The sequence below is a fragment of the Rhinolophus sinicus genome, linkage group LG03 (assembly GCF_036562045.2).
Source record: "Rhinolophus sinicus isolate RSC01 linkage group LG03, ASM3656204v1, whole genome shotgun sequence".
Classification (NCBI taxonomy): domain Eukaryota; kingdom Metazoa; phylum Chordata; class Mammalia; order Chiroptera; family Rhinolophidae; genus Rhinolophus; species Rhinolophus sinicus.
Genome location: NC_133753.1, coordinates 150,697,823 through 150,723,736, shown reverse-complemented (window position 1 = coordinate 150,723,736; position 25,914 = coordinate 150,697,823). Strand labels below are relative to the sequence as shown.

At 42.0% G+C, this 25,914-nt stretch overlaps 1 protein-coding gene across 2 annotated transcripts; it reads left to right on the top strand.

The window, feature by feature from the left end:
• The first annotated feature begins 10,874 nt into the window (after positions 1 to 10,874).
• On the top strand, positions 10,875 to 25,292 carry F2RL1 (F2R like trypsin receptor 1). 2 transcript variants are annotated; one of them, XR_012495081.1, is made up of 3 exons: positions 10,875 to 11,426; positions 21,796 to 23,550; positions 24,986 to 25,292. XR_012495081.1 is itself a non-coding variant. In XM_019728150.2 (2 exons), the coding sequence occupies exons 1-2, from the start codon at positions 11,345 to 11,347 to the stop codon at positions 22,896 to 22,898; spliced, it is 1,185 nt and encodes a 394-aa protein (XP_019583709.1). In that variant the 5' UTR covers positions 10,875 to 11,344; the 3' UTR covers positions 22,899 to 24,451. The 2 variants fall into 2 exon arrangements, 1 of the variants encoding a protein (XP_019583709.1); XM_019728150.2 differs by lacking the exon at positions 24,986 to 25,292 and having other exon boundaries at positions 21,796 to 24,451.
• The last annotated feature ends 622 nt before the right edge of the window (positions 25,293 to 25,914 follow it).

Genomic DNA, 25,914 nt, shown 5'->3' with positions numbered 1-25,914 from the left:
ATATGCTGTGCTAAGCATTGGACATACAAATATAAGCAAATTCAGACAGGACCCCTACACTCAGAGCTTATATCTAGTCGGGAAGATGCATTATTAAAATGTATGTATACACACACATGCACACACACAATAAACTATGTGCCAGGACCTGTTCTAAGCACTTTACAAAGATTAACATCTGTAGTTTGTACAATAATCTAAGAACCAAATGTTATTGCTATTACCTCTGCTTTACAGATAAGAAAAATTCAGGCACAGAGAGGTTAATTATCTTGCCCAAGGAAACGCAGCTCATAAGTGGAAAAGTCAAACCCAAGCAGTTTTGCCCAGGAGTCCTAGTTCTTCACCAATGAGGCCAGGCTGCCTCAAGTCATTCGGTTATTTGAAAGTAAACTCCCTTTGGAAATGGAAATCCCTCATCATAGAAGGAGGCACTTTAGCACCGTACAAGCCAGTGGTAGATTTGAGGGCCATTTGGAGCGCCTGCTGGGCTCTGAGCAGTAAATAATTTGCATGGGGCACTTTTGCGGTGTCTTGAACCTTGGGCTCCCCCCCCCCCCCTCGCTCTTTACAGCTCCCTCCTCTGTTGGCTCCTCCACCTCACCTTTACCTCACATTGTCCTGAATGATTTTGCTTGGACTTCTCAAGCTTTACTGTTGGGGACTGCAGGTCTATTTTCTCTCTGACCACGCGACAGCAGTGTCCTTGGCCAAACCGAACCCAGCACAGAACCACACCCAAGAGAGGCCCCAGTCAATGTGGCACGATGTGGAAGGAGAAAGATAAGAGGTTAGAAATCAGATTTGAAGGGTAAAGGCAGCTCTAGACCAAGACTATGTCTACCCTGGCCAATGCAACAGTCTTTGCAAAATTTTATCTTTTCCATTGGCTAGTTCAGTAGGCTGTAAGTTACTCAGAACTCAACACTTTCGTTCTACACTGAATGTTGGTTTCGTCGTTACTTGACACTTTACCAAGCCCGCTTCCCGTCCTGATCTCCTTTGACTCCAACAGCAACCCTGGGAGGTTTTCCTGGCAGAACATAGCTGGCTCCCAACCAGTCTTCAAAGCCACACTTCACTTGCCAGATGCTAAAATCCCTCACTCCTTGGTGAGTCATTTGCATTTCTAAAGTGAGTTTAATTTTCAGAGTAGGCTGAACCGTGGGTGTGTGTAACTAGGCGGTAGAGCCAGCCAGACGGAGCTGGGATTCTTTGTGCTTTAAACGCCGTCCTCTCCCACTACATTTTTCCTCTGTGAGGAGGGCTAGAGTTTTTTCAGTCACAACCAGTGTGATCCTTCAAGAACCAAAAGAATCCCTGGACATACCTACTTGCCGTCCTTGGGCTCCAAAGCCAAAATTGGCCTGATATATTTTTTTCCCTAAGAAATAAACACCTAATTAATTTCTAACTAGAATATAAAAAAATTCAGGGAAGCTTCTGGTAACACAAGCATATAGTGTTACTAGGAATGCCTCCACTATAAGGTTATGAGTTTGGCATATGCTTCTGAAACATGTTTTTTCTAACAAGAAGACAATACTAGTCTCTATTTTATAAGATATAGTGAAGGTTAAATGAGTTCATAATTCAACATGATACCTATTGCTATGACGATAATTGTTTTTCTTTCCAAAATTGGTCCAATGCTAGAGGTAGCTGAGAACTTGGGATGCTTTGTAAATAGAATGAATTTTGGCTTTAGCTGGGGTAGAAACAGATTCAGTCCCTTCTTATAGAGTCCAGTAGTCGTGATGGATCTGATTTCGAGGAAATCAGGCTGAAGTCAGAGACAGAACCTCCCAGCCCCCCTCCCTGCCCAGCACGCCTCTGCACTGGCTCTAAAGGCTCTGTGGGTGTTCTGCAGGCACTTCCTTCAAATGCTAATGAAGCTCACAAATGTTAAACAGCAGGACCAAACTAGTTTCTGCTGCCCAGAGCCGCTGGGAATCATTTCCCTCTCCTTCCTTCCTGAGATTTCCCAGACCCTCCTTCATCCACGTTCCAGCTGTGTTTAAATAGCCGGGAACCAGCCCGCTGCTGTAACTCCTCTCTGGGCCTGTGTAGCCCCTAGTTGCATTTCACATAAAATCCACATTACCCCCCCCACACACACACCTCTCCATGCCCCTTCCTCTCCTTGCTAGCTTCTCATAGGCCTTTGTCATTCTCTGCAGTTTCACCAGGCATTCCAGGGAAAGCCTCCTATCAGCCCCAACCAAGTGCAGAGCACCTTTGAAGGGATTCCATTGGCAACAATCTTTAGTCCTTTGAATACTTATAACATTACTGTAAGTAGTATTATCCTCATTTTATAGATGAGAAAACAGAGACCAGAGTGATCTGCCTTGTAGCTAATATTGCGTTTCCCAGAAGATAAGACCTACCCCGAAAATAAACCCCAGTTAAGATCGTCAGCCAGACCGATGCATTTAGTACGTTATGTCGTTGTTCCAGAAGATGATGTGACTGTATTTGAATAAATGTAAATTGTTGTACATGAAAAAATAAGACATCCCCTGAAAATACACCCTAATGCGTTTTGGAGCAAAAATTAATATAAGACCTGGTCTTATTTTCAGGGAAACACGGTATGTACAAAGGACTCTGAGGCAGGTCTCCTACTCTAGTGATATATCCACCAAACTAAAGTAACTGCTAAAAGAGATCTACATAGTATTTATGCAGTTGTTAACTGATTATATGCTTAGATTATGCTTTAGCATGACCAGTCCCCATCTCTTAGGTTTTTCTCACCTCCATGAAAAATCCTTTTCCCTACTCTGATGCTTGAGTAAGTAAATATTAAGATTATGGCAGAATGATAAAATTAGTAAATATTTCTAAAGTAGTAATACCTAATGCTGATGAAGATGTGAGGAGATAGATACACTCATACAACTGCTGATGGGACTATAAACTAGTGCATTGTTTCTGAAGGGCAATTTGATAATCATTAAAAACTTTAAAAATAAACGGAAATTTTGATATAGCAAATCCAGCCATCTCCAAAAGTATTTTTTCCTAAAGAAATAGTCTGAGACTACAGAAAGAAATGTATGTACAAGGGTATGTTTAACTCTATGTTATCTAAAACACAACAAAAAACCTGAAATAATCAGGATATTCTACAACAGGTTAAATAAATTGAGATCTACCCAGAAGATGAAATATTCTGCAGTAATTTAAAATAGAGCTATGGAAGGATATTTAAGAATTTGAAGAAATGTTCACTATGCTGTTGAATGGGGAAAACTAAGTAACAAAACAGTTATGCAATGTAATCTCAATTTTATTTTTAAAAAGATAGCTTTAACTAGAAAAATGCGTATTAAACTGTTAAGAATAGTTATCTCTGGATCTTTCTGATGTAGGATTTCTGATGTTTGGTGCCCGGGGTTCGTGGCCTCACACACTTGAAGAATGAGAACGTGGACTCGGAGAGGTAAATTGAAACAGTTTACAGTTTTATTGCAAAAGCGAAAAATGCAAGCGTACAACTCTCCGAAGAGAGGGGGGATCCCAATGGAATGCTCCGCAGGCTAAGCTGAGCCAGAGACTATATGTACTATATATATGTCCTTGAATCCATAATCTTTAAGTTGTCTAACAGGAGCCGGTTGGGTTCCCCTGTTCCCCTTCCTGCACCTGGGCTGGTATCTTGGCTGACTCTGCAGCCTGATGCGGTAGCCCCTCCTGCCTAGTTCCCTTTTCTACATTTTTTTTTTTCTGTGAGCTGCTGTTCTCTTTGGCCTTGAGGCCCTCCGCCACGGGTCCCTGACTGCCCACGATTTTCCCATCTCACTTTGAGACTGTTCGTCTGGGCCTTGGTGCTCTCCACCGCGGTCCTGTCCCTAACTGACTATAACTTTCTTCCTCTTCCCCACCCTTCCCTCCCTTCCTTCTTTCTTTTTTGCATTTTCCAGTGTTTTTTTGTTTTTTGTTTTTTGTTTTACAATAACCTTAATAAGCATGTGTTGCATTTATAATTAAAAAAAAAAGAGAAACATTTCTTCTTTAGATGAGACTCTAAGACTTAGACACTCAGGAATGATTGCAAGTGGTGCGTGGAGCTGGTGGTCAAGACTGGAGGCAGAGGAGACAGAACAACTAGTCTGTCGGCTCCCAAATTGGAACGCAACTGTATTCTGCAACTGAAATGTCTTTTTATTTATTTATTTATTTATTGGCCACTCATCTAAAGAGGATGTTGTGATTGATTTTACAAGAAAAGTTAGCAATTAGGCTTCTTTGAAATGGGTTGCTGATTAGACCAGGTGAGTTCTGACTCAGAGAGCTCAGGAGAAGAGCTGACGTGGCAGTCTGTCTTTGGCACCCCCCTCTCCTCTCCCACAGTGGAGCTCTGCCCACCTCGCTGGACTCACTCCCAAAAGGTCTTGTCCTCCATGCTCTCAACTCAACGTTCTGAGGTGTTAGTTTTCTTCATTGACTTTTAAATTAATTACAGTTGGAGGGGTCCTTAGAGGCCCTCTGGTGTGAGAAAGGGAAGCCCTGAGGGGGTGCCTTATTCCCCTGGTGTCTCTCAGCTTGTCAGCAGGAGAGCAGAGGGATCTGGATGATAGCCAAAGATTGGACTGGAATGGAGGTCTCTCAGCTACCCAAAGGCTTTCTGGACCCAAAGAAATAATTTCAAATGATAACAATTTCAGGCATTAGTGATCAACTAATTAGTGACCATCTAGATCACTAGGTTTGTGATCTAGGAGTGCGATCCTTGGTTGGTTGGTTGTTGTGTGAGTGTGTGAGTGTGTGTGTGTGTGTGGGGTTACTTTTTAGATTTTTTTTGTTTCTGCCATTCAAACAATTGGGGGAAATGTTTTTAAGAAAAAGAGTTATGAAGACTTTAAAACTGGGCTGGAACTGTCGTTGGGCATTGCATCACTGAGAAGAGTGTAGACGGAGAGAGCCATGATGTCATGGGAAATGCAGCCACAATCTACCTTTCTGAGAAAAGAGAATGCTGAGGAGAGCATAACTGATACCGCACACCTCATGAAAAGCCCGGTGATTACTGAATGAAATAAGTACATGGTGGGGGCAAGGTGTGGGAAATAGTCATTATGCCACGTGGTGATTAAAAAGATGGGAACGGTTAATCAGTGGGGCTGAGATGCTCACTTAGGCAGCACGAGGAGGAGTGTCTCCCTCTTCTCTTCCCATTTTCCTCTCCCTATTTCTTCTATCTACAACTCCTCCCTGATTTACTCTTTTTCATTTTTGGTCCCAGAAAGGCCATCCTGACAATCTTAGTGCTCTGAAGACACGGTAGAGAATTGTTGGTTCAAACTTCAATTGTTGGTTCAATGCCCTCAGGAAGAAAGTTTAAAGTCTCTTTCATGGTAGACACAAACCCTTCATAGATAAGCCCTGCCTACCTTTCTCGTTTTAGCCCCAGTCACTCTCCTTCACATACTCTGGGTTCCCACCACAGTGCTCCCCAAACATACCACACTTTCATACTGTTCTTACTGTTGGGGGTCTGTCCCTACCCCTTTATTCCTAGAATAATAGACTAGTTAGCTTTCCACTGACCTCCTCTCCTCTTCCCTCTGGGCAGTGAGCTGTGGCCATGCGACTGACTGTGGTGAATGGAATATAGAAATAATTGTACACCAGTTTCTGGCCATGGCTGTGGAGATGCTATATGCACAATCCTTCATGCCCTTTTACTACTGTAGTTACCTTGGAATCCATGAGTGAAGATGGCAGAGTCCCAAGATGGGAAAAGCCCAGCTAATTTACCCTCACTTGAAAGAAAGCCTCCCACAAAATAATAGCCTTGGTTTTTGGCTTTAAGTAAGTAAGAAATAAACATCTATTTCAATGGACCACTAAGATTTGGAGAGTTATCTGTTATGGCAGCTAGCCTTACGTTAAACAATATACCTGGTGAACTATTTATCTTTCAACGCCCTGTTCAGATACCCCTCCTTTAAGAAGCCGTTTCTGACTCCCGTAAGCAAGAGTCATTCTTTCTCTCTGTATCCATAGCCCTTCAAAGTTGCATCACTTACTGACATACCCCCAAACACCCAATGCTTGACTTATTTACACATCTCTCTTCACATTTGACCATCAACTCAATGGAGGCAGAGATACTGATCTTTGCAATTTTAGATTCTAGCAAAATGAGTGAAAGATAGTAGGTGTACAATGTATAAAAATTCACTCATTCACAAGTATTTGTTGAGTTCATTCTATGTGCTAGATACTGTTCTAGAATTGGGAATACAGCAGTAAATAAAAGAGATAAAAAAACAAAATCCCTGTTCTCTACATTTTAAAGGTTGACTTTCGCAGTGTTTTAGACATTTGCCTTCCTAGGTTTTAATACAAGTGATTTAAACTGGGACTTAATAACTTGACATTATAGCGATGGCTGTGCAGTAAGAGGCAGTTGCCAGCTTCAGGTGGTTTTACTTCATAAATCCTTTTGAAAATGCCACAAACTAAAACAAAAACAAAAAGAAACAAACAAAAAACCTCTGTTCTCAAGGAACTTATATTGCAAAGGGGGAACTAGATAATAAATAAATACATGTAGAATATCAATACTGGTGATACATGCCATAGAGGAAAATAAAGCATCGAAGGAAGATGGGGAGTATAGGGTAGGAGTATAATTTTAAATAAAGTGTTCTTAGAAGGCCCCACGGAGAAGATACGTTTCAGTAAATACATGAAGGAAGTGAAGACTGAAGCTATGTAGGTGTTTAAGGGAAAACCATTCCAGGCAAAGGAATGGCAGGGGAGTATGCTTGGCTGGAGCAGAATGAGAGGGGAATAGAGGAGATAAGTCAAGGAGGGTGTGTGTGTGTGTGGGGGGGAGGGGTACAGGATGTGTAAACCTTTGACAGAGTTTGGTTTGAACTCAGAAGTGGGAAGCTACTTCAGTACTTTAAGTAAGGAAGTCATCATGTTACCAGCTTTGCGGGTCTTGGGTTCCCCAAGATAGAATTTGAGAGGAAACCTCAGAAAAATTTCCAGACAGGTTTTATTAAGCTTATGCTCGAGCACAAGGGAGGCAGCACAGAGGAAAGGAAGGTCCTCCAAACTGGCTCGGGGTTGGGCTGTGCCTGGCTGCTTTTATAAGCTGGAGACAAAAAAACAAAACAAACAAAAAAGGGGCCTTGTGTGAAAAGACAGGCTTTCGGAAAAAGGCAGGCTTCCTTTACCAACTACATTGCCTGGTAACCATGTTCAGGCCTGCACTGTGGGGCAAGATGGCAGACTGCTCATTATTGCCACCCCAGGAAGGTCCGATAGTGATCAACTGCACATGCGAAATAGTAGTTTCAACATCTATATGGAAGTAAACAGAAGGGGGATAATAAACAGCTACTTCTGCGTTTTTGTGTAGAGGTTGATGGGTATTCTTGTGGTGAGTTTATCCAGCATTCCTTTGGCCTTGGGCCTAGTCCCTGTGCTGTCTCAATCTGATGCACATTTTCACAGGTTCACTCTGACCACTGTGTTGAGAGAAGACTGTGTAAGGCTTATGGGCAAAATGAGGGAGACAAGTTATAAGGCTATTGTAATAATCTAGGCAAAAGATAATAGTAACTTGGACTAGGGTGGTATTAGGGATATATTTTCAAGGTGGGATTTGCTGATGAATCAGATGTGGAATATAAGAGAAGTCAAGGATGACTCCAAGATTTTTGATTTGGGCAACTGGAAGCATGGAGTTGTCGTTTAAGGAGATGAAGAGAAGACTATGAGAGGGGTGTAGTGGATCAGAAATTTAGTTTTGGATTTATGCTTGATATGCTTATCGTCAGGTCCCAGTGGAGATGTTGAGTAACTGGATGGATATGTTATTTTTCGGGAAAGGAGAAATCTGGGCTCTAAATACAAATTTGGGAGTTGTCTGCTCATACATTTATTTAAAAACCACAGGAGATGAGTGTACATTGAAAAGAAGTTCAAGGACAAACCCAGGGACACTCCAGAGTACAGAATTCAAGAAGGTGAGTGAGAACCAGAAAACAACCAACTTTTCTGAACTGTCAGTGAGGTAGGAGGCGAGATCAAGACAGGTGGGGTTAGTCCAGAAAGCCAAGTGAATGTCGTGTTCAAGAAGGAGAGATCAATTGTGTCCAATTCCAAAGTCAGCTTGAGTAACATGAAAACTGAGAATTGACCAAAGGACTTACCATGTGAAGGTCACTGCTAATCTTGTTCAAAGTGTTTGTTCAGTGAATTGATGAGTGAACGAATGTAATGTTTTCTCCATCTATCTTTGACCAGGACCCAAGAGTGCAAGGATTATATCTTTGTTTCTCCAGGAAGAGTTGGATGAGTTTGATAAATGATTGTAGAATTGATTGAATGAAATGGCTTTTCCCTCACTGCCTGGCCTACCCCAGTTCCTACTTTATTTTCCTTAGAATGTAAAATAAAATAAAGCATCGAAGGAGGGTGGGAAACTGCACAAAGTTCCCAATTCCCAGATGCCAGGCTATCTGGAATTGCCGGTGGTTATTTTCCTGTACTGCTGCACAGAGCCATACAAAATCCCAAGCCCTTCAGGGCAAAGGAGTCATCAATATCTAAAGAACAAATCTTGTAGTTTCAAAGTCACAGGAAAATATCTGCAAACTAACTCAAATGAATGTAGTTTAGATAGTCAGGCTGCTGGTTTATAGTCATTCTTGAGATAATTACTCATATCTCATAACATTGTTCAAAAACGTATTTTCTTGGGAATTTTGATGATTCAGGGCACAAAATCATAAAACACCAGTGAAAATTGCAGTCAAAACCAGCCAGGTCTTGATGCATTGTTCTCTGAAAAGAGGAAGATTCCCCCAGGAGGAAGTCATTCTATAGTAGCTACCATTTCCATATACCAGGAACTGCTAAAGAAGCACTTTATGGGCATTTAGAAAACGGAGTCCTCTCAACCACCCCATGGGAAAGGTACTGTGATCACCCCCAGATTTTAGATGTAATAGTAATAGATTATAATGAGGAAATGGAGGCTTGGAAAGACTGAGGGGACATCATAGGGCTTACCTCCCCTAATGAGGGACCCTCAGGTGTAAACTGATCCCCATCAGAACTGTCCCCTGGACAAGAAGTCCCTGGTGCTACTTCTAGAAGTTAACTTTTCCTGGAGGAAAAGAGGGCACAGGCTGATGCATGTGGCCCTGGGAGGTAGCATCCTGAGAGCTGGGGTGCAAGTGGGGTGTGTGAAGGAGATTCCTGAGAGAAAGGAAGGAATCAAAAAGGATGTGTTGGGCTTCTATCATGCGTCAAACACAGTCACAATTTATTTTATCTTCAGACACCTTTGAACTAAAAATAATATTAACTCCCTTTTGTTATGTTAAGGAACCTGAAGCTTCGAGAGGGTAAGTCTTTCTCCAAGGCCACACAGATGTTGGTAAGGCGAGAAGCCAGAATTTGCCCACAGGAATACATGTTTTCAAAGGCTAACCTCTTTCCACATTCCAAAAACAATTCATTTGAGATATAGCAATGAGGGATTCCTAAGAGATGGGCTACTGAAAAGCAGCCACTAAAAAGAATTGTCTTTCACAGAACAGCTTTCCCTAGCCATTCTTGTGGTGTGTGTGTGTGTGTGTGTGTGTGTGTGTGTGTGTGTGTTAGGAGGCAGTACATTCCTGTTATTCAGGGAACGAGTATTCCACTCCCATGGCATGTTCAAGGTCATTTGCTTCTCTTCCTCTTCAGTTTTTATTTCCCTCCTCTTGTGAGCTCCTCTGTCCAGGTAGAGAGAAAAGGTAGAATGCCAACCATCCACTTACAAGTAGGTAACTTTGGGGAAATGTTTTATTGGGGATATGGTTAAACAACTGGCTAGCATGACATTGTATATACTTTTGTCTGCCTGAATTATCTCGAACCCACATTCATTCTATTAATTGGCCCCACCGTGGGTTCAGTAAGAGGACACAGGGCCTTTATTAGATGTAAGCTCCATCCTAGAAACTCACAGGCCTAAGATTGTGGCCATTCAGTTAATGGTTCAAAACTTAGTAATGGTCACAGGCACTGACTCACAGACTTTGGTCTTCTAGGGAGAATCAGACTCTGAGGGCTCAAGCTCCTCACAGACTATCCAGACTCACCCAAACTGGCTGGAGCCGGGGAGGAAACGCCCTCTCCCACACACTGGACTAATGACCTGGCCCTTTGCTGCAAGCTGTGCAGTGATGTGGCACTGCACCTCACCAGGCAGCCCTCAGGACTGGGACCGGTGGGACTTGTTAGAAATGTTTCTCCACTGAGCGAAAATCAGCCTCCCACTGTAGCTTCCACCTCTTTCTGCATCCTTGGACCTACTGAAAATACATCTAATTCTCTTCGACATGTTTGAATGTGGTTGACATTCATAACCTGTATCTATACACTGCAAACTGTGCGCAATTTATCCAACCTTTCTAAGCTCCATCTCCTCGTCTGTAAAACGGGAATAATAATCATTCTTAGTGCGCAGGTTGTTTTCAGGGTTAAACTGCACCGGGCTCCTAAATTATTAGCACTCCTCACTTAAAGTAACTGTTCCAACTGTTTTCTCCCCCTCCACCGCTCAGACGAGGAAATGGACCTAGAGGGGGGTAAAGAGGTTTGTTGGAGGTCGCAGCTAGTTAACAGGAGAGCAGAAACCTATCCTACATCCCTAACCCCTCCTGCCTGTACTCCTTTCTGCTCCCCACCGCTTTCCTTGGGGTCCGCAGCCATCCATCTTGCCTCTGCAGATTAAAAACGTGCCCCCTCCACTGGGAAACCTCTATCAATTACCGAGGGTAAGTGCAGTGAGCTCCAGTCTTGGTTTTTTGCCATTTAGGTAAGGGGAGGGGCGATGGACGACACTGGCTCCTCAGTAGGAATTAAAGGTGAAAGGTAGTTGGAGGCGTCGCGCAGGCCTGGAGGAACCCTCCGTCCCAGCGTTCCTACTATTTGCATTCCAATAAGGCTACTTCACCCGGCCAACCCTGCCCGCGGGCGGCTCGGGCTGGCTGGGAAACTGCAGCTCGTCCATCCCGAGCCGGGAGGGCGGCGAGTGGTGGGGTAGCTCGGAGCCTGCAGGCCGCGGGCGGAGCCAGAGCGCCTGACAGCTGGAGGGGCGGGACAGAGCCGCAGGTTCTGGCCCCTGGGCGTGGCCTCGCGCAGGTGCCTGTTGCCGCTGAGGTTTCACTGAAACTTATCCGGCTCTGGGAGGGCGCGCGCAGAGTCTCCAATTAGGGGCAGGTGAGAGAGTGGCTTTCTCTTCCACCCGCGAGTGGAGCTCGGAGTTTTGAATCAGTGGCGGCGAATTCCTCGCTCGCCCGGCGTCCGGGTTGTTGGAAGAATGCGAAGCCCGAGCGCGGCGTGGCTGCTGGGGAGCGCCATCCTGCTGGCGGCCTCTGCCTCGGGTGATCGCACGATCCAAGGTGAGAAACGGCCGGGGAGGGCTCGTGTCGCTAACGAGCGGGGATTCTGGGCACTGTCGGCAGGTGTGGAAGTGGGGCAGGTGCGCTGGGTGGTCTGCTGCCTCCGAGCATCTCCCGTACACCCCACAGCCTGCTCTCCGCCGCTTTCACGGGGGATCCCCGCGTTCAGAGAGCAACCGAATGAGACAATCCCAAGAGGCTGACGTTCACGGAGAGAAGGGAACGGAGTGTTCTAGTCTAAAGGCTACCCAGAGGACTCCCACGGGTTGGCTTCTTTGCAAACACTAAGTCATTAAAGAGCTTTTCGTACACCCTGGCGACTTCCCCCGGGCTGGTCCCAGGGGACCCCTGGAGTTGTGGTTCGGAGCGGGGTGGAGTAGGTGGGAGCCCGCAGCCAAGAACCTTCTACCTCGCTTCTTGCAACCCCTTTAGCCTTCGGAGCTCCCTCTTTAGGAACGGCCCACGGGCTTAAAGACCCACCGGCCCGCAGCTCCCCTGGCACGGTGGACCGCTCGGGTATGGAAGTCAGGGCCGGCCCCCGCCGGGTTATCGCGGTAACCCGCGCTTAGCTTCAAGTTTTAGGCCAGTTGGGCGTCACGCAGATTTATGGAAGTTCTTGAACTCGGCCTTATATTCGACCAGGTGACCTTAGGGCCCTGAGTTCCCGCACCCTTCCCTGTCGCATGGAGCGTACTCTGGCTGCCACTGAGATCGAAGGCTGTCAGTCCTGGGCACTGAATAGCACGAGAGCCAACTGGGTGGTGATCAGGGGCCGAATTGTTCGCGGCTGCGGGTGACTGCCCTGCGAGTGCTCCAAGTTGTTCTGCTGGGGGTGGAATCTCCCTGGCGGAGCAGGCGTCTGAGGGCGCGGGGAATCCTTGGCCTGAGATCGCGCTACTGTGATGCTAACAGACGCCCTACAGTTTGGGGCAGGCAGGGTCGTCTTCAAAGGGAAGATTTTCTTTCCCTGCGAAATTTGCAGACCTGCTGTAAAAGGGCAGTTTCTCATTTTTATTCTTTTCGTGAAGATATTGTAAAAGAGCAAATCACTGTGAATTTGAATTAGATTGAAGAATGTAATTGTTTTCCCTCTGGAGTCACAGAAAAGGGGATTATGGTGTATACTTGAGAACTGCACCACTGACTACATTTTATGGTCAGCATTTATTTATTTCCGGGAGGTATTGAAAATGATTAGTACTTCTCCATTTACCTTTCAGCTCCAAGTGAAGTGCGGTAGTTGTTTCATTCTAGTTGTGGAGGGCGCAGCTCACGGTGGCCCATGTGGGGATCGAACTGGCAACCGTGGCATTAGGAGCATCGTGCTCTAACCAACTGAGCTAATAGGTCGCCCCTACCTTTGTCTTTTAAAGTTAGAAAGTTAAAATTGAGGAGCAAAACTTAGAATGTGCAAATATGTTTGAAAAATATGTGGGTGTAGGTGAGTCAGTGCTTTTATGATTCAGACAGTTCCTCCTATAGGAAGGTTGTCCTGAGTATATGGGTTTGTTCTTGTTTACAAAGTGACTGGGCTGGGGCTGGAGGATTCCTCGAGTATAAGGTGAACTTAATTTAACAACAGCAAAATCAAGTTACTTGTTAACCAGAACTATTAAATATTGCATTTGGGGAGTTCTTTTTTTTCCATCCTCATACTTTGATTCCCTTGTAGGGTAACGTTCTTGAAGGGTTAGTTAAGTAACAGACTTTAGGTAGATGGAGCTTTCCTCCCAACTTGAAACTAAATTGATTTTGGTAAAGAAATAGAGCATCGCCAGAGTTTTTCTGCTCCTCAGCCCACGTCTTTGCTCATCCCCTTTTAGCTTGACCTTTACCCACACTTCGCAATTTGCTACAGGACAGATAACAACTTTGATTTTCTTCCCAAAGGCTTTACCCCAAAAGACTGCCTCATGAAAGGGAACTCAACCTAGAGAACAGCCTTCACATTTTACATATGCGGCCCACGGAATTTGTGGGGGGCAAGGAAAAACATTCCATCAGACTCTGCTTTCTTTCCTATTTATCACAACAGTAATTGATAACGACTTGTGTAAATATGTTTAATCTGTCTCCCCATTGGATCCTAAACTCGTGGAGGCCAGGGACCCTTGAGTCATCAACATTGCCATGGTCCAGCACGCTCATTATTTAAAGGACCTCAGTAAACAGCAAATGAAGAGTGAAATGAGGGGACTTGCCCAGAGTGACCTGGCGGGTTGATGGCAGTCAGGCATTTAAATCAGCTTTTTTCAGGCACTGATTTCTTTCTACCACATTGTAAGCTTGGGAAGGCCTCTGTGATGCAGTCATTCTGTTTTTTCTTTTGGAGACTGAAACTTCTGTTCTCTTTGTAATTGGTTTTTAGTGATAACAAGTAATATGTGATTGCTATAGAGGAAAAATGAGAAAAAAAGGAAAAGTTTAATTAAGTCACCCTCAGTACCCAAGGGTTTATATCCTTTTCCATGCTTTCATGCATCCATGCATAAAATATGTATTCACAAATATAGAAAATCTTTGTATGTGAGTATGGGATTAAATAAACCAGTAGCATGTCAGTAACTATAAAACATTTTTAATGACTCTATGTTGGAGAATGTGTCATAATTTTTAAATTGGTCCTGTTGATAGACAACATGGGGTATTTCCAATGTTTCACAATAAGAGAGAATACTATAATGAGCATGAAGATGGGATTTTAAATTTGTGGTTTTGGTTCCTTTGCTTGCCTTCTAGTTACTAATTAACCTTGATAGGCGATGTTTTAGTGAAGTCTGTGTTTGACTTTCTTATGGTTTTATTAGCAAGGCAAGTGTTGAGGGAAACAGTTCATCCTGAAAAAACACATGAGAATGTATTAAAATGTACCCAGGGAGGGGTATTTGGCAACTGAACTTTTTATTTTTCAGTCTCTGCTCCTACAGGAGATTTGGAGTGAGGAAAGATAGTAGGGAAAAGGACACAAGAGGAGAGTTAACACAAATAAGTACTTGCCCTGCACTTGGTTTGATGGGGCGTGTAGGCTGCAGGAAGATGCTTAAAATAACAAAGAACAAGGGCCATGAAAGTTGAAAGTTTTATATGCATTTTTTTCAAAATTGTACAATTCAGAAGGGTTAAAAAAAAGTGAAAACTCTCCATTCTCTCCCCTCTCCACTCTCAACAGACTTCTCTATGCACAGATATATATTTCGTAACAATAGAAAGATTGTACTACACATGCCATCCTATAATTTATTTATTTAACCTGGTTAATCTATTCATGGTCAGTGTGTAGAAATCTGTCCATACTTTCATAGGGGGAATATTATTCATTGTATAAATATCATAAATTATTGAACTAGTCAGGCACCACTCAATGATGGGGATACTCTCTGAGAAATGTGTCATCAGGCAATTATATCATTGTTCGAACATCATAGAGGCACGTGCACAAACCCAGATGGTAGAGCCTACGACACCCCAATGCTGGATGGTATAGCCTATTGCTCCTAGGCTACAAGGCTGTACAGCGAGTTACTATACAAATAAACAAAATTAAATCAAGCACAAGGGAAAAGGGTGCAATCAAGAGACACAGTAAACACAGAATGTATGAGGCTGCGGCTGGTGTAACACAGCATACTGTTTTACAGCAAAGTTTTTTTAGAAGTAGCGTACACTCTAAAATAATGATAAAAAGTATAGTATAGTAAATACGTAAACTAATAACAGTCCTTTATTATCGTTATCAACCTTTATTAGCATTATCAAGTAGTATGCGCTGTACATAATTGTACGTGCTATACTTTTATACAACTGGCAGCCCAGTAGTTTTGTTTACACCAGCATCACCACAAACATGTAATGCATTGCACTATGATGTCATTAGGTGATAGGGATTGTTCTGCTCTATTATCATCTTACGGGACCACCATCTTTTATGCGGTCTGTCTTTCAACTGTCGTATGGTACATGACTATTGTCACTTTTTTTTTAAACATGCAGTTCCTCTGATTCTTTTATTTTTTTGTACATTTTTTTTTAATTGGGGAAAGGGGACAGGACTATAGTGAGGAACAGTGTGTACTTCCAGAACTTTCTTCCAAGTCAAGTTGTCCTTTCAATCTTAGTTGTGGAGGGTGCTGTTCAGCTTCAAGTTGTTGTCCTTTCAGTCTTAGTTGTGGAGGGCGCAGCTCAGCTCCAGGTCCAGTTGCTGTTGCTAGTTGCAGGGGGCGCAGCCCACCATCCCTTGCAGAAGTCGAACCGGCAACCTTGTGGTTGAGAGGATGCGCTCCAACCAACTGAGCCATCTGGGAGCTCAGTGGCAGCTCAGCTCAAGGTGCTGTTCAATCTTAGTTGCAGGGGGCAGAGCCCACCATCCCTTGCGGGACTCGAGGAATTGAACTGGCAACTTTGTGCTTGAGAGCCCACTGGCCCATGTGGGAATCAAACCGGCTACTTTCGGAGTTAGGAACATGGAGCTCTAACTGCCTGAGCCACCGGGCCGGTCCTGTTGTCACTTTTTTGATGTGTGTTGAGACTAACGTTTTTGTTTTACCGTGATAAACAGTATTCTAGTAAATATTCTTGCAATTTCTTATTATTCTTGCAATATTCTTAAATATTCATGCAATATTTTTTTGCCCTTTAGCTAGAATTTATACAGGACAAATTCTTAGAAATAAGTTGATAGGTCATAGGGAAAGCACACTTTAAATTTTACATATTTTGCCCAATTGCCTTCCAAAAAGATTATACCAGTTTAAACTCCTTTGAAAAAGAAACCCAGCAATATATAGAGATATGAAGTAAAAAAAGAAAATTCTCTCTTCCCCAGCCATTTTACTCCAGAGAGATAGCCATTATTTATAGTTTGGGTATCCTTCTAGACTTCAGATTTTGCAAATAAATGATAATGTTATGCAGATGGAAGCATATTCTGCCACTGCTTTTTTTCAATTGACAGTATATCCTGTCTCTCTTTCCATTTCAATATTTATTGAATAGTATAGTGTCTACTATTGAGTCAAGGGACTCTGCTGCGGTTATGGTAAGCTAAGAATGGGGGCCTGGTGAGCATTGCTTGTTTTTCCTGCTTGTTTGTAGTTGAGGTGGGCATGCTGCCTTGAGCATCTTTGGGTTTGTCTTCTTGCATACTTCCGCAGGATTGTTGATTACAACCCCCAAATGAGGATGCTTTTGTAGCCAGTTTCTTTATGTGTTTCAACTTCATATGTGCATTTAATTTCTTCTCCCCTCTCTGAATTGAAGTGAGTTTACAGATGGGTTATACAGTTGGGAGCTGGATAGCATCAGTTCTAGATAAGAGTTTGGTGAATGGTATAGGACACTGTACAGGGTAAAAAAGTCTATGCACTATGCTAAAAGGGCTTCAGGGCCCTTTGAGCAGCATCTTGACATTTACCAGTGTTTTATCACTTAGGTAGCATGCTGCTTCTGTGCTCTGCAACTGGCCGACAGGCACAATGACCACAGTTAACATGAACGATTTTTTTTTTTTAAGGAGGGCACAGCTCACAGTGGCCCTTGCGGGGATCGAAACTGCAACCTTGGTGTTATTAGCACCATGCTCTAACAAACTGAGCTAACTGGCCACCCCATCAACAATATTTTTGGTTGAGACCATTCATGGTTTATGTTGGAATGTTCTCAGAATTTCCTTCCTAACTTCCTTCCTTCCTTCCTTCTTTGCTTCCTCCCTCTCTCCCTCGCTCCCTCCCTCCCTCCCTTCCCACCTCTGTCTCTATGCCTCCCTCCCTTTCTTATTTTAGCATTTCTTGCTCTTTTTCCCATCTTTATTTTACTATTTTCATTTTTTAAAATTTTGATCTCTCTTTCCATGAACTTTCCTGACCTGGTATGTATTGCTTTTTATGGAAAATTTAAAATATGAAAGTAGAATATTACAGTGAATGCCATGTCCCTTCACTCAGCTTTGATGACTGTACCTCAGTCTACTTCCTGCCCTCCTCCCATGTTATTATTTAACAGTTTTATTAAGATAATTTGCATACCATACAATTCACCCATTTAAACTCTATAATTCAATAACTTTTAGAATTTTCAGTGTCGTACGAGGTGTGATAAAAAAAATACGGTGAATATTTAAATGTTAAAAATTTATTACAGTAAAAGACACATTGCCCTCAAAATATGCCCCCTTGCTTCAAACACACTTATCCCATCATTCTTGCCACTTCCTGAAGCAGTTCTGGAAGTCCTCTTTCATGAGTGTCTTTAGTTGTGCTGTCGTGGCTGTCTCGATGCCCTGAATTGATTCAAAACATTTTCCTTTCATGGTCATTTTGACTTTGGGGAAGAGCCAGAAGTTGCATGGTGCCAGATCCGGTGAATAAGGTGGATGAAGACACACCAAATGTTTTTATTTGACAGAAATTGCAGTACTGGAAGCGATGTCATGATAGAGGATGAAGTAATGACACTCACGAAAGAGGACTTCCAGAACTGCTTCAGAAAGTGGCAAGAATGATGGGATAAGTGTGTTCAAAGTGAGGGGTTGTATTTTGAGAGGGATTAATGGCAATGTGTTCTTTACTGTAATAAATTTTTTAATTCAAACATTCACCGTATCTTTTAATCACATTTTGTATATCCATTACTACAATTAACTTTAAGACATTTTTGTTACCCCAAAAGAACACCCCATCCCACTCTTTGGATCTTACCCCCAATCTCCTCATTCCCCAGCCCCTGGCAACCATTAATTTACTTTTTGTCTGTGGATTGACCTATTCAGGACTTATGACATAAATGAAATCATACAATACATGTTCCTTTGTAACTGGCTTTTTTCACTTCGCATAATCTTTTCTAGGTTCCTCTACATGGCAGCATATATCAGTACTTCATTTCCTTTTATTGCCAAATAATATTCCATTGTATGTATATACTACATATTGTTTATCCATTCCTTTGTTGATAGACTTTTGGGTTATTTCTACTTTTTGGCGCTTATGAATAGTGCTACTGTATAAGTTTTTGTGTGGACATGTGTTTTTATTTGTCTTGGATATATACCTAGGAATTGCTGGGTTACTTGGCAACTCTATTTAACTGTTTGAGGAACTGCCAGATTGTTTTCCACAGCAGCTGTACCATTTTACATTCCCACCAGTTGTGTCTCGGAGTTCCAATCCTTGTGTTATTTTGAAATAAATCCAGATATAATTTCATCTTAAAATACTTCAGTATGTATTAATACAAGATGAAGATTTCTTTTTCAAACATAACCACTAACAATAATTTCTTAACAGAATCAAATATTCAGTCAGTGTTCAAATTTCTAGTTATCTCTAAATTTCATAAACATTATTTTAATAGTTTGTTTGAATCAGCGTCCCAATAAGGTCCATGTATTATGTAAGGTTCGTATGTCTTTTAAATATTTTAATCTACAAGGATTAGCTCCACACCTCTTTCTCTTTTTATTTTTGCCTTGTAATTTATTTTGCCTTTGAAGAAACTAGGTCTTTTATCCTGTAGCAGTTTCCACAGTCCAGATTTTGTTGACTACATGCTTGTGGTGTTATTTGACATGTCCCATTGTCCCCTTTATTTCCATTAAAATGGTGATTGGATCCAGGTGCTTGATCAGATTTAGGTTTTGTTCTTTTTGTTTTTTTGCAAGGTTACTTCACAAGTGCTTCTTCCCTTAGGAGACACATTAATATCTGGTTATCATTTTTTGTGATGCTAATAGCTGTGAACAATCAATGCCTAGATTTTCCTTCCTTTTATAACGCAAGTTGTATGACTTTATTTTTTATAGTAAAGGGAAAGAAATGGGTTTCCTTTGTGGTAATTAATTCTATAATCTTGGTGGCTCTGTGTCCTACGGAAATGCAGGATAACTCATTGAATTGTTTCTGGTGGGTTATTTCTGGGATAGATGTCCTAGCTCTTTGAATGGAAGAGTTTCTCGGGACACTAGTACACTATTTACAGTTACTAGCTTTGCCACAGGATTCTCTTATACCTCTGAAAGCCATCTAGAACATGTTGATATTAATACAAATAAGTATATAAATTGTTGGAGGAGGGGCTAACTTAAAGAAGATGATTTTTTTAAATGGTAAACTTTTATGTTTAAAATTCTTTTGTTTGAGAAAATATGTTGTGTGGAGTCAGCACAGGTTATGTTGGTCTCCATGGATTCCAACATGTAACCTCAGGTGCAGTGTGGTATAGTGGTTAAAGTCATGGGTTCTAGAAATGGACTACCTCGGGTTGAATCCTGACTCTCCTACCTAACACCTGTTTAATCTTGGGAAAGTTACTCAATTTTTTTGTGCTTCAGTTTCTGTATCTATAAAATGGTGTGGCTTGCTGTGCTTTTCCCTCCATCACAGGTGTATGGAGCACCTGCTCTATATCCAGCGCTATGCCAGGGGCTGTGGAGACCATAAAGGAATTATACAGCGGCCCTTATTATTTTGTATTTTGGGGCCTGTAACTGTATTGGCATTGTTCCCCTGGGGTGCTTCAAAATTGGTCATTCTACAAACTGATTTTGAAAAATACGGAAATGGTTCATGAAATCAATGTAGAGGGTGGTGACTGGCTTTTTATAAGAATGAAATAGAGCACTATAGAAATTATCAGAGTGTACCCTGCATAGTAAGGGTAATTATTATTTTGTGAAACTTTTCTTTCATTTATGGATATTTGTTTTGGAACTAGGTTACCATACAGAATATGGGTTATATTCTTGCCATGGGTTATAAGCAAGTATATGAAGAACACTATAATATGCAGGATTATTTTTATTTAAAAATAATTCATGTTCTTTTAAAAAATTATTTAAAAAATTGGAACAAGAGCTAGGTCTATCCTAAGTATATTAGTTTCCTGTGCCATGACAAATTGCCACAAGCTGATGGCTTAACAAACAGTTATTTATCTGCTCCAAGTTGTGGAGGCCAGAAATCTGAAATCAAGGTGTTGGCATCTCTGAAGGTTCCAGGGGAGAAGCAAGTCCTTGTCTCCTCCAGCTTCTCTTGGCTGTTGGAGTTTCTTGGCATTCCTCAGCATTCCTCCAGTCTCTGCCTTCCTTTTTCTCTTCACATCAGTTTCTCCTCTCTTCTCTTTTGTCTCTCAAATCTCCCTCTGCCTTTCTTCTTATAAAGACATTTGCCAATGGACTTAGGGCCCACTTGGATAATTCAGGATGGTCTTCTCATCTCAAGATCCTTCATTACATCTATAGAGACCCTTTTTCTAAGTAAGATAGTAATCACAGATGCTAGGGATTAGGGCCTGGGCATCTTTTGGGGTTCATGGGGGGCACCACTCAACCTGCTACACTAATTGAAAAGTGAAGTGTTGCTCTCCATACCCTGTAATCGTCCACCCCGGCCAACCACTGTTAGTCCTTAACAGAAGCCGTAAGTGAAATGAATCATCCTGCTGGACACGATGGCATAGCTCGAAAAGGAAAAAGTGATGACGAAGCATAAAAATTGTCAGATAAACTCATGAGTAAGTTTGACAACCTCAAAGTGATACACTTGGCTCTGTTTTCTCTGGATGGTGAAGGCCTACTGTTTCTCAGAATTAAAGTAAGATTCTTCAGTGTCTTGCAGGTCCATGAGCACTTGGTTGGGCAGGTTGTAGGCTAGATATGTCATTCGTTACTGGTGTCTAAAGCTTCATAATATTGGGATGAGAGCGTAAGTTGTTAAAGCTAGCCATGTTCCTTGCTTGAAAGAACACAAATTTGTCTTTGGTACATGTACCCGTCCTGTGACCTTGAGGCTAGAAAGCTTGCTTGCCATCTGGCCTCCATGGGAAGTTCCCCTGGAGGCCCACACAGAAGCGGGGAATCCCGCCATGGCCGAGGCTGTCCTTGTGGGTGGAAAGGGAATGTCTCTTGTGTTCCTGGGAATCTCCCTCTGTAATGCTGAGGAATGCCAAGAAACTCCAACAGCCACCAGTAGCTGGAGGAGACACGGAATGACTGATAGGCCAGGCTGGATCATGTCTTGACCAGAGTGAAATGGCCATTATAAGGACAGTTAGGAACTAATGAATGTAGACAGTTTGTAAAAATAAATTGAAATACTGTCAGTTTTTTTGGGGGATTCAAAGAAGTCAATGTTATATTCCACACATACTTCACAACCCTTCTGATAAAAAAAAAACCTCATTATAAAACAAAACAAAGAAACAAATAAAACCAGGTAATACAAATCCCAGTAATCCAATCACCCAAAGAAAACCTCTGTAAGCATTTTGTGTACTCCTTCTATCTTTATATAAAGTGTTTTTACTTGAACATACCAGCATTACTGCTGAAACATTGATTTCAGTAATGACCCTTGTCTGCCTTGCCTTTCTTGTCCAGGCTTCAATAGATCCTCTAAAGGAAGAAGTCTCATTGGTAAGACTGGTGACTCATCTCTGATCTCTGGGAAAGTGGATCCAGGCTTTTCCGTGGATGAGTTTTCTGCCTCCATCCTCACTGGAAAACTGACGACTGTCTTTCTTCCAATTGTCTACACGATTGTATTTATAGTTGGTTTGCCAAGTAATGGCATGGCCCTGTGGGTGTTTCTTTTCCGAACAAAGAAGAAGCACCCCGCTGTGGTTTACATGGCCAACCTGGCCTTGGCGGATCTACTTTCTATCATCTGGTTCCCTCTGAAGATTGCCTATCATATCCATGGCAACAACTGGATTTACGGGGAAGCACTTTGCAAGGTACTCATTGGCTTTTTCTACGGCAACATGTATTGTTCCATTCTCTTCATGACCTGCCTCAGCGTGCAGAGGTACTGGGTTATCGTGAACCCCATAGTGCATGCCAGGAAGAAGGCCAACATTGCCATTGGTGTCTCCCTGGGAATATGGCTGCTGATTCTGCTGGTTACCATCCCCTTGTATCTCGTGAAGCAGACCAGTCACATCCCAGCCCTTAATATCACGACCTGTCATGATGTTTTGCCTGAGGAGGTGTTGGTGGCGGACATGTTCAATTATTTCCTCTCTCTGGCCATTGGAATCTTTCTGTTCCCAGCCTTCCTCACAGCTTCTGCCTATGTGCTGATGATCAGAACACTTCAATCTTCTGCCATAGATGAAAACTCGGGAAAGAAGAGGAGGAGAGCCATCAAACTTATTGTCACCGTCCTGGCCATGTACCTGATCTGCTTCACTCCTAGTAACCTCCTGCTTGTGGTGCATTATTTCCTGATTAAACATCAGGGCCAGAGCCATGTGTATGCCCTGTACATCGCAGCCCTCTGCCTCTCCACCCTCAATAGCTGCATTGACCCCTTTGTCTATTACTTTGTGTCACAGGACTTCAGGGATCATGCAAAGAATGCTGTCCTTTGCCGAAGCGTCCGCACGGTAAAGCGGATGCAAATATCCCTCTCATCTAAGAAATCCTCCAGGAAATCCAGCTCTTACTCTTCAAGTTCAACCACAGTTAAAACCTCCTACTGAGTTTTCCAGCTCCTCTGGTGGAAGTTTTACAGGAGAGTTTGGAGCCTGCTTAATGTGATGGGGATGTTTCTGTTGTTTCCTAAGCCAAGCAGGTCTCACCACATACCATGTATATGCAGCCACTCTCAGGATTGCTGGAAGCTTCCCTGTTTGCATGAGGAAAACCCCCAAATTACATGGATGTCAGTTTCAGAATTCATCTACTCAGATGCTCCCGGAAATGGAACTTACAGAAACAGACTTTTTAGAAGGCGGCGAACACACAGAAACCAAGTGACTTGCAAAAAACAAACAAACTAGTTTTGATGTGAAGACTAAGTTCTTAGCTGAAATCCATTTCTTGTACATCAGTCACAGTCTTGTTGGGGCTTAAGGGCCCTCAGAGGTGATCAGTCCACTTGACTGACTTGACAGATGAGGAAAAGAAAAGGTGAAGGGGCTGTCCAGAGTCGGGTTTCCAACCAATGGCAGCAAATTAGGATTGGACAGCAGAATTGGTCATGGGCGTTCTTTTACCACTCATCGAAATCCGTGAGGATCTTGTTTAAAAACGAATGTTCATCAGACTTAGGAAGGAGAGCTCAGAGCCTGGGAACGGGGTCCAGGAACCTGCATTTTAACAAGCCTCTGCCTGATGCTCACACACAACAAGGTTTGTGAACCACTGGTCTGGGTGCTGCGTCCACTTGACAAGGTGCCATGGTGGTTTTTGAAATGAAAAGAAAACAGAATGCTTTGTGTCTCTTTTTTTGTTCAGCTTGTAATGAAATCTGTTGACTTATTGGGTCTTTCAATTTCTTTATTAATCCTTTGAGCCTTTGTATGTATCATTGTCAATTCAAGGAAAATGCAATAAGGATTTAAAACACGGAAATACAGATTTTTGTGTAACTTTTTATTGACTTCAGCGAACTCTTCAGGTAGTCTGAGTTTTACAACTGAGAATAGAAGTGACCATTTAGTATTGTAAGGAATTATTGTCAGACTATTTATTGTCAGTTTTGTTCTCTTGTTATCAAATATGAAGTTATAACGTCTTCATTGGTTTTGAACCACATCTGTTTGGAAAAGAACAGTAAGATAGATGTGATTTGCAATATATTTAAGAGGTACTTGACTCCCAACTGACTTTATATAACTGTTGTATTTGTGACTTTTTGAAATGTTTATCTTATTGTATGATTTATAAATAACACCTGAATTTTTTTCACAACTTATTTCTGAACTGCGCGCGTGCGTGTGTGTGGTGTGTGTGTGGGGGTGTTTGAGGGAAGGAAAGTAATAAGGGAAGCAACAGCATCACTCTTCTAAGAAGAAATGATGTGATACACATTTTTACATAAATAGGATCGTACTGTACATATTGCTCTGTGATAATTGTTTTTCATTTAACCCTATTTTAGAATTCTTTCTATGTCTGCATCTATAGGTTGCAGTTTTAAAGGATATAGACTATTTAATATTTTGCATATATTGTGATGTATTTAGTCATTTCCCTACCTGTGGTTCCTGAAGTTGTCCCTCCTCCCCTATTAAAACAGTGCTGCGTTGAACATCTTTGCGAAGACATCTTTGTGAATATTTCTGTAGGATGAGTTCCTTGAAGTAGAATGGCCAGCTGCAAAGTTAGATGCCTGTTTTAAATTTTGGTAACCCTTGCCAGATGGCCTTCAGTAATTTATACTTCTACCAAAAAATACATTTGTACCAATTTTCTGAAATGCTCATCCACACTTGATCCACCACCAGTCTTCTGAAATTTTACCAATCTGATTGGGGGAAAAAAACCTCAACTCTTAATTTGTATTGAAGCAGCATAGCCTAGTGGCTAAGAGTGCAGGTCCTGAGCTGCCAGGCAGGGGTGAATTCTGACTCCTTCATTTTTTTGTTTTGTTAACTTAGGGAAGCTACTTCTGTGTCTCAGTTTCCTCATCGGTAAAATGATGATGATGATAAATATCTTCCTCATAGAGTTATTAGGATTAAATGTTTGGCACATTTATGTGCTCATAAATATAAAATTTGTTATATTATGCCTCTGTCTGCTAATGAGATCTCATTTCTGATCTGTCACTTTTTCACTTCAGTGCCAGTTGTATCCTGCCTTCCTTGCTTTCTCTGCTTTGAGTCTCCTAGCAGGCTTGTGAGGTTGTCCCATTTTACAGGTAAGAAAGCAAAAGATGGCGGATATAGGATAAAAGGGAGCAGAAACAAATGGCTCACGTGCCTTGCAGGTGGTCTATGGGCTAATTCAGTGGAAAAAATTTTTTTGGTATTTGCCATTTCTTTATTAGTCATTTTTATAATATATGCTGATGTTAAAAAACAAACTGAACAAAAATATATAAATAAAAAATTTTCTTCTTTGCCACCTATGCTCTTTCTCATTTCCCAGAAGGCTAATTTTTATATTTCTACACAATATATTCTTCAAATAAGAATGAATATATAAAAAGAATGAGTATATGTATATACATATATATATATATATGTATATAGATAAATAAAATTAGCTTCTAAATCAGTTCATATGGATCTTCCTCATTTTTAATGACCAGGTAGTATCCCATGTATGGATAATCAGAATGTAATCATTATATTATTGAAGATGAGGTATTTTTCTTGGTTCATTTTTACCGAGTTTTTAAATCTATATTAAGTGTAAAAGAAAGGATTTGAAACATAGACTCATAAGAATGTTTGCTGAAGCAAAAGTTTTTCAAATCATTTTTGTTTCTTGTGCCTTTGAGAAATGGCTGAGGAAGTCCCTGGTCTACCTGAGTTAGGGCCCGATTACACGTATGAGGAACTCCAGGTCTGAGCAGAGAAGTGCCCTGGATATGGTTGTCCTTGCTCTTGCCTTAGCAATCTTATTGTGGTCTGATTTTAGCTCTTTGCCTTAGCAATCTTATTGTGGTCTGATTTTTCTAAACTGTGAAATTTTGAATATTTTTGCATTCCACTGGCTCCATTTACTAAAAGAGGGCTCTCTTAATGTGGATTTGTGTCCCACTGT

What these genes read in the sequence shown, in the direction of transcription:
- F2RL1 (XM_019728150.2), top strand. Translation starts at nt 11,345, where the DNA reads ATGCGAAGCCCGAGCGCGGCGTGGCTGCTGGGGAGCGCCATCCTGCTG. An exon ending in GGGTGATCGCACGATCCAAG is followed by an intron (nt 11,427 to 21,795) that starts GTGAGAAACGGC and finishes TTTCTTGTCCAG; the next exon opens with GCTTCAATAGATCCTCTAAA.